The 12570-nt window shown below is 54.8% G+C and overlaps 1 protein-coding gene across 1 annotated transcript in view; it reads left to right on the top strand.

Annotated features, from left to right (window-relative positions):
• Nucleotides 1-1126: 1126 nt before the first annotated feature.
• KIAA1614 (KIAA1614 ortholog) overlaps nucleotides 1127-12570 on the top strand; it is a 35437-nt gene continuing 23993 nt past the window's right edge. Inside the window, exons 1-3 of the mRNA XM_065895650.1 lie at nucleotides 1127-1173; nucleotides 2877-3823; nucleotides 4493-4556. Of these exons, the coding sequence (XP_065751722.1) occupies nucleotides 1127-1173; nucleotides 2877-3823; nucleotides 4493-4556 (1058 nt within the window). The remainder of the gene's footprint in view (nucleotides 1174-2876; nucleotides 3824-4492; nucleotides 4557-12570) is intronic.

Below are 12570 nucleotides of genomic sequence, written 5' to 3' on the forward strand. Positions count from 1 at the left end.
GCTTTGGATATAGTTGGGGACCTGTCCCCTCCCTCTGGGCGGAAAGAGAAAGCAAGCCCCATTGGTTGGGGCCACAGCTGCTGGTAAAGTCCTTTGCAGCTACTTCATCCCAGGTCTGGAAAAAGTGACAAGGGATCTTCAGGAGTGCCCAGAACCCCCGAGAATCGGACCCCATTCAAGGCGACTGCCAGTGCAGGCACCTGGCTCTCCCCTAAGCAGGACAGGATGAGGGAACTCTCGTCCACTACGGGTCCCCTCGCGCCGCTGGAAAGCGGAAACAAATGACCTTGACCTCCAAGGAGACGGCCCCTGGGAGAGGGCGACTCCTCCGGAAAAGTTGTCTAAACAAAGGGCATTCCTCAGCTTCCACCCAGCCGAGCCTCCTCCCCACGCCCCGGGTGTAGGGTTACACTCCTTCCCGCAAAGCTCTGGGAGAAAGTGGTGTTTCCGCAGCTTTGGCTCGCGTGGAGCCGCGTCCCACGGCCGCGCTCTCCCAGAAGCCTCGGCTGCAGGCGCTCGCCGGGCGGACTAGGCTACCCGGGCCGCAAGAGGTTAGGTCCGGCGGCCCGGAAGGCAGCCCCCGCCCCGTCCGAGTCCCCAAACTCGCGGGCTTGCTCGTCGCTTAGACGTCTGGAGAGCATCACTCGCCGCCGCCGGGAGGGGCAGCTCCGCAGGGCGCGGGCGGCCGGGACCGGGGCCGCGGCGAGCGCGGAGGGCGGCGGGGCGGGGTGGGGGCCGGGGCCGCTCCTCTAGCCCCTTCCGCCGCCCCTCCTTTCTGCTCTCCCGCTCCTTCTTCCCGTCCCGGCCGGGAAGGCGCCGGGCTTGGCCTCTCTCCCCTTCGTGGCCGAACCATGAGCTAACAGCCCATGCCGCTTCCTCCCCGCCCGACCCCGCGTCCTCTCCCCGGACCCGGAGGGAGGCCGTGGCCCGCGAGTCGGCTGCTCCGGCCCGACCCCACTCGGAGCCCCGGGGCGGCCCGCAGAGCCAGGAGACGAGCCGGGAGCGCCCCGAGGGCCGAGGCCTGCGGGCCACACTCTCGGAGCCCCGGCCGAGCCCGCGCGCCCCCGGTCCCCGAAGCGGGCCCGGGAGGGAGAGGGGGGGAGAGGAGGCCCCGGCCTCGCCGGGGATGGAAGGGATGGAGGCGGCGGCCCGACCTGCCGGCGGCAGCCTTCAGTGAGTACGGAGGAGGCGAGGCGACGGGCGGGCCGGGGGTGGCGGGACCGCCAGTGGGGAGCGGGAAGGGAGGGTCGCAGGGGAGGCCCGTCCGTCACGTCCGTCTTCATTTCAGCGTCTCCGGCTTAGAGAAGTACAGCACTTGGGCCGTAGACTTCGGTGGTGCCGAGCCGCACAAGTCGATACCCACTGTTCCCCAGGGGAAGGTCGCATCCTTCCAGGTCTCCGGAGATGGATGATCTCTGGAATGCTGTTCGAATTTACCCGAAAGAAAGTTCTTGTAATGTGACTGAAATTGCTCCCATTACCTTCACGTCCCCTGCTTTCTGGATTGAACCTTAGAAGAGAGGAACGGGTGGCCGGGCTGCCAAGACAAAGCTGGTAACTTCTAGATTAACTGGTGTAGTAAATGATCTCTTCCTCCCAAAGATAGGCCTTAAACTTCACAGGCTTAAAACTGAGGTAACATACACACTGTGTGTATTTTGCTTGGTGAAATATGTATATTCCTGAAATGTAAAAATTGAATTGTAGTAAGTGACTATAGAGGGACTTGCATTTAAGAGAATTCTGTGGTGGATCGTTGGTCAATATATGAGGTGAATAACTTCTTGTTTGTAATTTGTGTCAACACGGATGCATGTATTTATGTAAATACATGCAGTTTACTTCAAATGGGACATATCTAGATGTATGATGGAGACGGAGCATGTTCTCAGAGAGCAGGATAAATATTAAGACATTGTGGCATGTATGTGTGCACAGAACAACTTGGTGAGTAAAATCTCGTGCTCACTTTTGTTCCCTCTGAAGACATTGACATCAACCGTGCCACCAAGGGGCTGTGTAATTTGGGCAAGTCACTTAACCTGTCTAGACCAATATCCTCATAAGAGTAGGGGAATGGGGGTACACGGTCACTGAGTGCTTTGGAAGAGCCCTGGCCTTGGGAGGAGAAGCTTTGCATTCCCAACCGGGCCTCCCTTAGCTCCCGTGTCACCTAAATCTCTCTGTGCCTCAGTTTCTCTGTCTGTAAAAATGAGAATAATCCTGTTGGCAGAACTGCGTGAGGATTATTTGCGAGAGCATGTCTGAACGTGCTTGCAGGCCTGCCTGACACAGAGCAGATGCTGATAGGCATTGGTGCCTGATCCTGGCCACCCTGTGGGCACAGCCCCATGCTGCGCTCCTGTGGTTTGAGCACAGGGGGCCCCTTCTGCCAGAGGGTCAGATCCTGGGTGGTATCTTCCTGAAGTCCATCCTCTGCATTGGCTCCCCTTGGAAAGGGAAGAGCTTGTTGGCCCTTAGCAGGTGTTGCCATCCTCCTCTGAGGCCTGACACCTATCAGGAAGGCAAGAGGCCAGGGATTGGGAAATCTGGCCCCCATTTTCACTCTGGTCCACATCGGGCAGAAGATTGGTTGTTGTTTGACTCTCCACTGTGCCCCACATGTAAAATGGGGGTAGAAAAACGAGAACACTACTTAGACTTGGAAGAAAAAACTCAGTAATAACTTATGTGTACCGTCCAATGATTTGTACTCTTTGAGGTGCTTTCACATTGTCAAGGGGGCATTCCCTGCTCTGACCCCAAGTTATTTTTCTCTGGACAGGGCTCTATCCCAAGGCACTTTGGGGACCCAGGAGGTTGTTGGAGCTCGCCAGGTGCTGAGTCTAAGGAACTCTGTCTGTTTTCTCCTCCAGAGGACCCAAAATAGGGAGCAGAACAGCCAGCTCCATGGAGGTGACCTCAGCTGTGGAGAGAAGCGGCCCTGAGCCACAGCCGGAGAATGGACACCTCCCAAGACACTGGCCCTGTCCTCGAGAAGACAGAACACACAGCCTGATGGCCCCCCAGCCTCCTGGGGCACAGGGGATACAGGTCCAAGGCCCCTCTGTGCTGGAGTCCAAGGTGAGGGCCTTGAAGGAGAAGATGACAGCAGGCAAACAGGGGGCAAGCCTCTGCCTCACTTCTCACGAGCGGCCATCCCTCAAGAAACCCAAATGCAGACGAGTCAAGGTGGGTGGAACCAGGACTCCATCAGAGGGGTCTTCCCTACCTGATGCCGTGGTGGTCCATCATGCTCAGAACCCAAACAATGGGCTGCTGGACAGCAGCATCACTGAGGAGGAGTCCGCCAGGAACGGGGCCCCCGGGCCTCCCAGGTTGCCGGCCTCTGGGCTCCAGAGCTGGAACAGGAGGAGCCCGTGGCCTCCAGAAGCAGTACGGACACTGCCTGACCACGACAGGGCTATGCCGCCAGGGCCCAGCTCGTTGCAAGAGAGCCCCATGCACAGAGTCACTCCAAGCCAGCCTGAGGGCTCTGGTCCTTGTAACAAAACCACCCACAGGCCCAGCCTGAGGAAAGGAAGGTCATACCCCCTGCAGGATGGTCTCGTCACACAGGAAGACCTGGACAGCTTGTCTCTGACGTCCGAGGAGGACTTCGTCCCCAGGCCAGCCCTGCTGGGGGAGCTCTGGAGAGCTGGAGACCTGGGGGCCCTGGGCACCGGGGGCAGCACCTTGTCCCTGTCTGACCGCGTGGAGAGGAACCGCCTTCTGTTGCAGGAGATGCTAAGTGTTGGGGGGCAGGGCCCCTCCAAGGTGGGAAGCCCAGCCTGGACTTCATCCCGGGACAGAGCTGTGCCAGGTAAGGCCCACTCTGTGGGTGTGGTGGTGGAGGCACAGGAGGGAGTCCAGGAGAAGGAAAGGGGGAAGGGGGTTACCGCGGAAGGGTGGGGCGGGAAATGGGGAGAGCATGGCTGGCTGTCACCAAATTCATCAGGATGTCTGCTTAGTCTTGGCTTTGACAGAGATTCTTTACCACCTCAGCCCCATCTGCTAAAGTCCCCCCAGATCCCCCAGACCAATGGGATGCCATCCTCTATCCTTGGGATGGAGGCTACCACAATTTCTTCCCTGTGGCTTGTAGCTCTTTCTAGAGTAGCTTTTTGCACCTCCCTCAGATGACACATCCTCACCCCACAGTAGACCTCACTGTCCTCTTGGTAGGAGCCATTCTCCACAAACAGGGTTAGCATCTTGTCAGTCTGAGCTCAGCATTCAGCCCTCGGAGGCAGCTTTTTCCCTTCCTTCTTCCCTCACCCAGCACCTAAGGGGACCCTGGGGCACCCCTCAGCTCATGCATGACAGTGCCCACCAGCAGTCACCACGACAGGCTATGCCTCCGCCTCGGGGGTCGGAGTCATCTGGGGAGTAAATGGCTTCTGGAGAAAACTCTCCTCCATGTTTCTCAAGTGGCAGCTAAGAGGCCAGTTTCTGGCTCTGCCCTGATCTCTGCTTCTGTTCTGGGTCCTAGAGCGACTAGCAGGGGACGTGGACTGGGACTCCGGCATCTCCCTGCAGGATGCTGACCAGAGCAGGTAAGAGCTCAGAGCGCACATCTCCTGTCTCTCCCTCCCTCCCGGCAGTTGTCCCTGTACCTTCATTTACACAGCATCAGGAGAGCAGGAGACCTCGAGAGAGAGCGAGAGGGCAGGCAAACCCTGCAGCACAGGTGGCCATGGCTCCTCCCGGAGACCTCTTAGAAGGCACCAGCCACCCCTGTGGCCCAGGCTGTGCCCCTGCTACTTGTGCAAAACCATGGGGCACAGAGCACAGTGAAGAGTACTTTGCAAACGACCTGCTCTGCGACTTGGGACTCATTTCCCTGCCCCAGCCTCTGTCTCTTTATATTTAAAGTGGGCTAAATAATACTTGTGTGATGTATTGATACTTCTCAGGACTGTTGTGAGGCTGAACACAAGATAATGGATGCGAAAATCCTTAGGGAAAATATCCGAATGCAAGGCTTTTACTCCACCAGTTCCTTTCCCAGTCAAGGGGTGTGTTGGGTTGTGTAAAGGCCTTCACTGCCCCCAGCCTCCCTGACTTTGCTCTAGCCCCTCCACGAATGTCTCTGGGAAGCTGGGCCTGGGATGGGGCTGGGCAGTGTCCCGACCAGGCAGGTGAGAAGACTACCCTCCGGGCGGGGTGAGGAGCCATCTGTGGGCCTGAGCTGGTGGCTCCCCAGGCCTCGGCCTCCTCCTCAGTCTTTGCTGTGCACCTGGCACGTGAAGCTGAGAGAGGTCCCGAAGCTGGGAGCGGCCCCATTTCCTCAGCCGTGCAGTGTGCAGTGATGTCACCCTCCTGAAGGTCTCGTGGTTTCTGCTGAGGGCAAAGGTCAGCAGTGTCACTTCTCCATTATCAGGCCCCTCCCTGCCTGATAAATTCCACTTATTGACCTCCCTCCCCTTCAGAACATGTGGACAGGGCCCCCCAGTCCTGCTTTCACAAAGCGAGGGCTGCCCAGGTTCAGGGGGTTCAGCCTCTGCCTGGCCACTGGCCTTCTCAGTGGCGTCGGCTGAGGGCCTGGCCGAGAGGGGGCTCTCTGTCTCCTTCCTCCCTCGTTATTTATAATTTGGAGTCGTGCCTGCCCCCCTCCTGCCAGGGGTCTCTTCCCGCCTCCACAGCCGCCACGGTCAGCCTCTCCTCATATCCCCTCCTAGCCTGGCCGCGATATGGAGGGGTGTGACTGTGGTCCTCAGCGACACCCTGGCCCCCGCCCTGTCCCCTCGTCCTTCCCTGGGGGGCTGTAAAGGATGCAGCCTGGGCCCACAGACCTTGTGCCCAGAGGAGGTGGGGCCTCTTCTTCTGCCGCTGCTCCTCCCCCACCACTCCCACCCTTTCTTACCTGGGCCGTTTTGGGGGGGGGGGGGGAGGAAGTCTCAGCTGCAAGATGGCCATGGGGGATTTGTCCAGAGGTCACTATTGAAAGGAGAAGCCAAAGCTCCTGACTCACATGTTGGATAACAAATAATAAAAACACACATCTTAAAGGAAAAGAACCTCAACCATGGGGTTGGGAGGCACTTTCGCCCAGTCCTGCGAGGAGATGGCATCTGTGTAGAATCCTCAGGGTAGGGATTTCTGGACTATTGTTTCACCTTCCAGACTATCTGCAGCAGGTTAGGGTTTGGATAAGGTATGTGGGTGTCAGCGTAGGCTGTGTAGGTGTGTGCTTATGTGTATTGTATGATGATCTCACATGTCTATGTATGAAGGGAGAGAATGTGTGTGTGGAATGAGGTTGGTGCCCAGCGTATATCCGGGCATAGAGTTGGCATGGGAAAAACTGTCTTCTGGCTTGTTTGGAAGGTCATTCATTCACAGTGCCCCACGGACCTTTATTGGTGATCTATACTCAGGCCCCTGCTGAGTAGATACCCAGGCTGAAGGGCCAGAGAACATACCTCTAGAGCCAAATGAGGAGCCCTGTCCCAGGAGGGCTCTACACATCCTAGTTCAAGGATGGGAGAAAGGTCAGCCATGTGTAGAGCCCTCCTGGGACAGGGCTCCTCATTTGGTTCTATTCCTGAGTCTCTTGGTCAGATACTAAAGTGGTCCCTAAGACACGGCAGGCTCCATCTCTCCCCTAAGCAGGATGGATTTATTGATGCTCCTTCTGTATAGCTGAACTCCCCGAGAGACCTTTGGAATAAGGCACACTTCCCTCAGCTCTTTACCCCTGGCCACATGGGACCAGGGTCCTGGGGCTTTGTGTACTGAGGGGCTGAGGACACTGGGCAGTGTAGACTCTGAGACTGTGGTCACCATCATGATGGCTGTCCTGAAGGGGCCAGGACATCAGTCAGGACGTGCTCGGGCAGTGAGCCCCTCAGATCTTCTCAGTGTTTGCGGCATAAAAGGTCCGGTTTCACACCCAGTCAAACTTAGCATCAGTGTAGTTCAGTGTTGCAACCAGATAACCCCCGTGACCAAGTTAACCCAACACATATTTATGTCTTCAATTGTTACTGCTCTGCATGGTGATAAGACAAGAAGCCCTGAAATGATGGTGGCAGCAGAGACCAAGACAGTAGTCACTGTCTGACTGGGGGGCTGGCCCAGCTCATTGCAGTGGTCACAGGGAGAGTCGACCATGGAGGCGAGAACCCTGAGATGCCGAGGGAACACCAGAAATGCCCCAGGACCAAATGGTTGTCCCCTCTACTGAGGGGCAAGAGGAGACTCCGTCGCAGAGGACCGGAACGACCTGGTGGTCCTTCCCTCCAGAAGCCCATGCTGACACTCAATTCCCAGACCTTGTGCTGCATCACATCCTCACTTTATCCTGATAGCGAACCCTATTGATTGTTCCTGTTTCACTGACAGAGACCCCTCTGGGGGGAGGCTAAGTGACTTGCCCAGTCATACAGCTGTTAAGTTTTGGAGTCAGGGTCCACAGTCAAAGCTGCTCGGTGCCAAGGGCTGTGCTCTAACCATGAAGCAGCACTGCCACAAGCTGTCCCCACAGGCCATACCTTGGGTTAGGGATCCGGGGATCCTTGGCCTCCCCCAGCCTGGTATTCTCAAGTATAGACAAAGAAGGATGAATGGCAGGCTCCATGGGATAAGCTCGTTTCTCTCCTAAGTCACTGTTGACATGATTCAGGAAATGGGATTGACTGGGGGTGGGGAGAGGATGAGGTGAGACGTAAGCACTTCAGAGGTGGCCAGCGGGGTCAGTGCTGTCAGCGACCTTGCTCATGGCCGTGTCTGGGCACTGGACTTATTAGAGATGGGGGGTGCGGGGGAAGTGAAGGATCCTCTGCTCAGGGCTGGCTCTGCCCTCCTCCGTTCTTAGAAGCCCATGGTGTCCCATCCCTGCTCTCTGTAAAATGGCCGGGATCCACTTGGCCTCTCCCCTGTCTTGAGGCTCTGAGAGGGCGTATCAAGATTACAGATTGCCCCACTTGTGCAAAAAGTACATGGAGCCAGAGGAGCAGCAGCAGTGAGTACAATGCTCGCCCCAGGCCCCACACCGAAAGGGAGTCAGCTTTTTACAAAAAGGCACTCAGCCTTGGGCTGCCGCGTGCATCCTGAGGCCCAGGGCCTTCCTTGGCAGTCTCGTTGGAGAGGCAGTGCTATGTGACCCAGGCCCACTCGGCTTCAAATCAGGGCCTTCCATGTGTGTGATCTTGGGGGGCCCAGATCCTGAAGTGTGTCTGCAGGGACTTGAGCGACTGCTCCACTGTGGGATAAGTGGAGAGGGTCTCTGGGGTTGTTTCATTTGTGCTGTAATGATGACGGAAGCTCAGAGCATTTCCTAGGTTGTTCATTTCCCCCCATCCCCGTGGTGGAATGGTGCCACTTTCTATCAACAGATACAGAAACTGAGGCTCATAACGGGGAGCCCAGTCTCTGTGTACACACCTCGTCACAAGAAAAGAAGGAACAGGGTGCCAGCCGGCAGCAACTCAGACTTCGGTGGGTCCCAATTTTCAGGCCCCTGTTGAGATGGCTAGTGGTTAAAACTCCCTGCTCCAAAGCTGTTCGCAGACTCCAGTTTAAAGAAGGGACAGACAGGGAACCCTCAAGAATCTCAGAGGCCTGGCCTGTGGCTCAAGTGGTCAGGCCTACAGCTGTGAGAAAATCTTGGGCTTTTAAAACTTAATTTATTACCTAGCATTTTGGAAGGCTCTCCTGTGGCCCTACTACTGTGTGTAATTTCAGAAGGAATTCCCATTTTGCCCTCACTGCCCACTCTGCTTACATCAGCTTTGGCCATAGCTGTTGCGGGTGGATCTCCTTCTGGAGCTCCTTAGGGCCAAAGACCATGCTGTTCTTATCTCTGGGACCCGGTACCTGCCGAGTATCAGCACGGAACAGGCACTCAGAAAATGTTCGGCAGAAGCATGCATGCATGGGTGTAAGTGAGGGCTCACCAAGGGCTGGACGCCCCTGTGAGCTTGACAGGATCTGGGTGGAGCTAGGAGATGACATTCCAGATGGGTAAGGCTTGCAGAAGTGCATGGGAGAGGTGTGAGGTGGGTTGCGTGGAAGATGCTATCAGGACACAGGGTGGGAATGTGGGCTGAGGCCACTGATGGAGAGCCGTGGAATTTAGGTTTTAGGTAAGGCAGTAGGAAATGGAGGGACGTTCGCTGTCTCCCTCCTGCCACATCCACTCCCTCCAGTAGGATGACCCCGTCTTCTGGCAGTGCTGGGACGTTGCTGTGTGCTGTGGCCTGGTACACGGGTAGCCTGGAGATCATTCTGGCTCCCTGGTTGGGTTCTGGATCTTCTGGTCCTAGTCTCAGGGGGTCATGAGGAGTCCTGGGGGTGAGCTTGGGAGAAGAAACTCTCCTGCATCTCCCCAGGATTTGCAGGGCTGTAACTGAGGACTCCCCCGGGCAAGGGTGTAATGAAGACTAGCCAAGCCCCTGTCTGTCCTGCGTACCCCCCATCACTCCCCATCCTGCCCACCAACTCAGATATACAGACACAAAGGGAAACTAGAGGAAACCCCTCACCACTCCCAAACCTGCCAAGACTACAACTAAAAAGAAAAAAGTTTTGTTTAACCACTCACCAGTGTTTTCAACTATGTACCGTGCTCCTGAAGTATCTAGGGTTCTAAGTCCTGGTGGAGAAGGAAGGATGCTAACACTTCAAGCCCTACCTCACAGCTAGTGCTGCCTGCAGTTGTCATGCATGTCATTGTCACACTCACATACACCCCACACAGGAAAATCTCATTATGGTACCGATCTTTGTGAATAAAGAGGCTCAAGAAAGTTAATTTGCTCAAGACCATTCATCTTTGAGGAGTTGGGCTGAAATTCAAGAAGAGGAAGCCCTCGTCCATGGCCTCCAGAGTGGAGCAGGCCACTGTCCCCCTAGATGGGGGTGTCTTGGTCACCTGCCTCCACACATGCAGTGCTAGCAGAGCGACAGCCCACAAGGATTTTTTTGTCCTCCTTCTTCAGGAAGGCAAGGACAGAGCCTTTTTGCTCTCTCTGTAAGGAGTCGACATCCTAGGGAAGCTCTGCACACCTCCACCCAGATCTTTTCAAAGGTGTTCAATGAGGCGTATCCCACAGCAGCCATTCTTTTTTAAAAAAATTTATTTTATTGAAGTATAGTTGATTTACAATGTTGTGTTAATTTCTGCTGTACAGCAAAGTGATTTAGTTATACATATTCTTTTTCATATTCTTTTCCATTATGGTTTATCACAGGATATTGAATATAGTTCCCTGTGCTATATAGCTGGATCTTGTTGTTTATCCATTCTGTATATAATATCGATAGTTTGCACCTGCTAATCCAAAACTCCCAATCCTTTCCTCCCACACCCCACTTCCCCCTTGGCAACCACAAGTCTGTTCTCTATGTCTGTAAGTCTGTTTCTGTTTCGTAGATAAGTTCATTTGTGTCATATTTTAGATTCCACATATAAGTGATATCATATGGTATTTGTCTTTCTCTTTCTGACTTACTTCACTTGGTATGATAATCTCTGGTTGCATCCATGTTGCTGCAAATGGCATTATTTCATTCTTTTTTATGGCTGAGTAGTATTCCATTGTATATATGTACCACATCTTCTTTAGCCATTCATCTGTCGATGGACACTTAGCTTGTTTCCATGTCTTGGCTGTTGTGCATAGCGCTGCTGTGAACATAGGGGTGCATGTATCTTTTCGAATTAGAGTTTTGTCCAGGTATATGCCATTCTTAAACAGCTCTTCCTTCTCTGTTGAGAGAAGCGCCTATTTATTATCTGGGCAGCAGTGTCCCTCCGCTACCAAACAGCCTCCTCCCATTCCTCATTCTATGGAAATTGCCTTTTCTGTGGAGCCCTGTTAAGGGCTCTGAAGGTCTAGAACAAAACCCACCAAGCCCTCTCTAGCTTTAAGATGGCCTGTCTCTTCTAAACACGCCTTCCTGGCAGACGAAAAGGGTATCTCTTTGGCAGGTTATTTTAGTTCATGTTCAGGAATTCCATCCTTTGCTCAGTAAGGGGGTGAGAGTAACTTAACAAAATAATGGTGCAAATAGTAAAAGCAGTAATAATAAATGCTAATATCGATGGAATCTCACCAAGTTCCTGGCTCTGTGCTCAGCTCTTATAAGGGGATCAGTCTCACTTAACAACTGAGCCCCTATTTAGGAGAGGAGGAAGCTGAGCCTTAACCCCTAAGTGACCTGCCAGGGTGACACAGCTGGTAAGTGGCAGCCCAGAATTAGAACCTGGGCAGGCTGCCCCAGAGCCACGCTTCTAACCACCACTCTCAGCTCTGTCCTGTCCGTGTCCCGCAGCCCTGGGAAGAAGGTGTCTGTGGTAATGAACCCAGACAGGCCCCTGCCTTCATGGAGCACGTGTTCCAGAATCGGTTCCAGGCCCACCTTTCCTATTCCCCTCACTCAGGGAACCGCACACAGTGTGACAGCAGGAGCACTCTATCCTTGGTCATCAAAAAGCTTTCTAATATACAAAAATGGCACAAATGCCAGGCAGAAAGGCTTATATGTGTTCTGTACACTATATTTTCCCTCTACTTGCTGCATCCTGGAATCTGGGAAATGTCAGATCTCTTTACATTCCAAATTGTTTCCCTAATTCATATTCCTGGGATGAAAGAGTTAAAGCCGGACTTGCTGGAGCTTATTATTTTAATCTAGGATTATGATGGCTGCAGAAGGAGGACACTCTGTCCCCCTGACCTCTCTGACTGGGGGACAATGGTGGTTGTCCTGACTGGAGAGCCTGACCTGGCTGTGCCTGGGTGGGAGGGGAGCTGCAGTCAGAGCTAAGCCTGTCTCTCTGCTAGGAAATGGGCTTAGGTGGAGAGACCAGAGCAGGAGGGGGCTGCATGCTGCCCTTTGTCCTGGGAAGCAACTTAGGATGCTGGTGGTTGGAGGGGCAGATGGAAGGGCCAGAATACGCACGTGGAAGTCCCGTGGTCCCCAGCCAGTAGCCCTTTTAGGTGTTGCTGCTTCTTGAGGGCCAAACATCTGCGGTCCGTTGCGAACCCCCCGCAGAGGACGTCAGGGTCCCCCACCCCACCTGTGGTACGGCAGGCTACCTGGCCAAAGGCCCTGGCTTACAGGGTGGCAATGTGAGTTCTGTCCCCTGTGTAACTCCCGCTGTCTACCGATGGGGAAACAGGCCTGGGGGAAGCACTCAGCCACTTTCTCCCTGTGCCTCACCCGCTGAGCTCATGAGCCCTCCATGTGCGAACTTTCATGGCCATGACAAAAGCTCTCTGTGCTCAGATGGAGTTGTCTTTGCCAAGCCACACAGGGACCACCCCAGTCCTTCCAGGAAATCTCAAAAGGAACTGTGACAGCTGGGACGGTGGGTTATAGTCCGTGATGGGAAGGGGTTGGCTCCAGGGCTGTGGTCGGATTAGAGTGGAGAGTCTCCCTTCTCCTCAGGAGTCAGAACCTGTCTGCCGGGCAGGGTTGTTGCCCCTCGGGTGGACCAAGACAATGCAGTGATGGGGGCTGGGCAGTTAGACTGGGACAGGCTCACAGCGCTGCACCTGTCTGCCCCCTGCCGCTTGGGAGAAAGACCCCCTTCCCGCCACAGGGCTGTCAGGGCCTGCC

This window comes from Phocoena phocoena, chromosome 1, assembly GCF_963924675.1.
Source record: "Phocoena phocoena chromosome 1, mPhoPho1.1, whole genome shotgun sequence".
NCBI classification, from domain to species: Eukaryota; Metazoa; Chordata; class Mammalia; order Artiodactyla; family Phocoenidae; genus Phocoena; species Phocoena phocoena.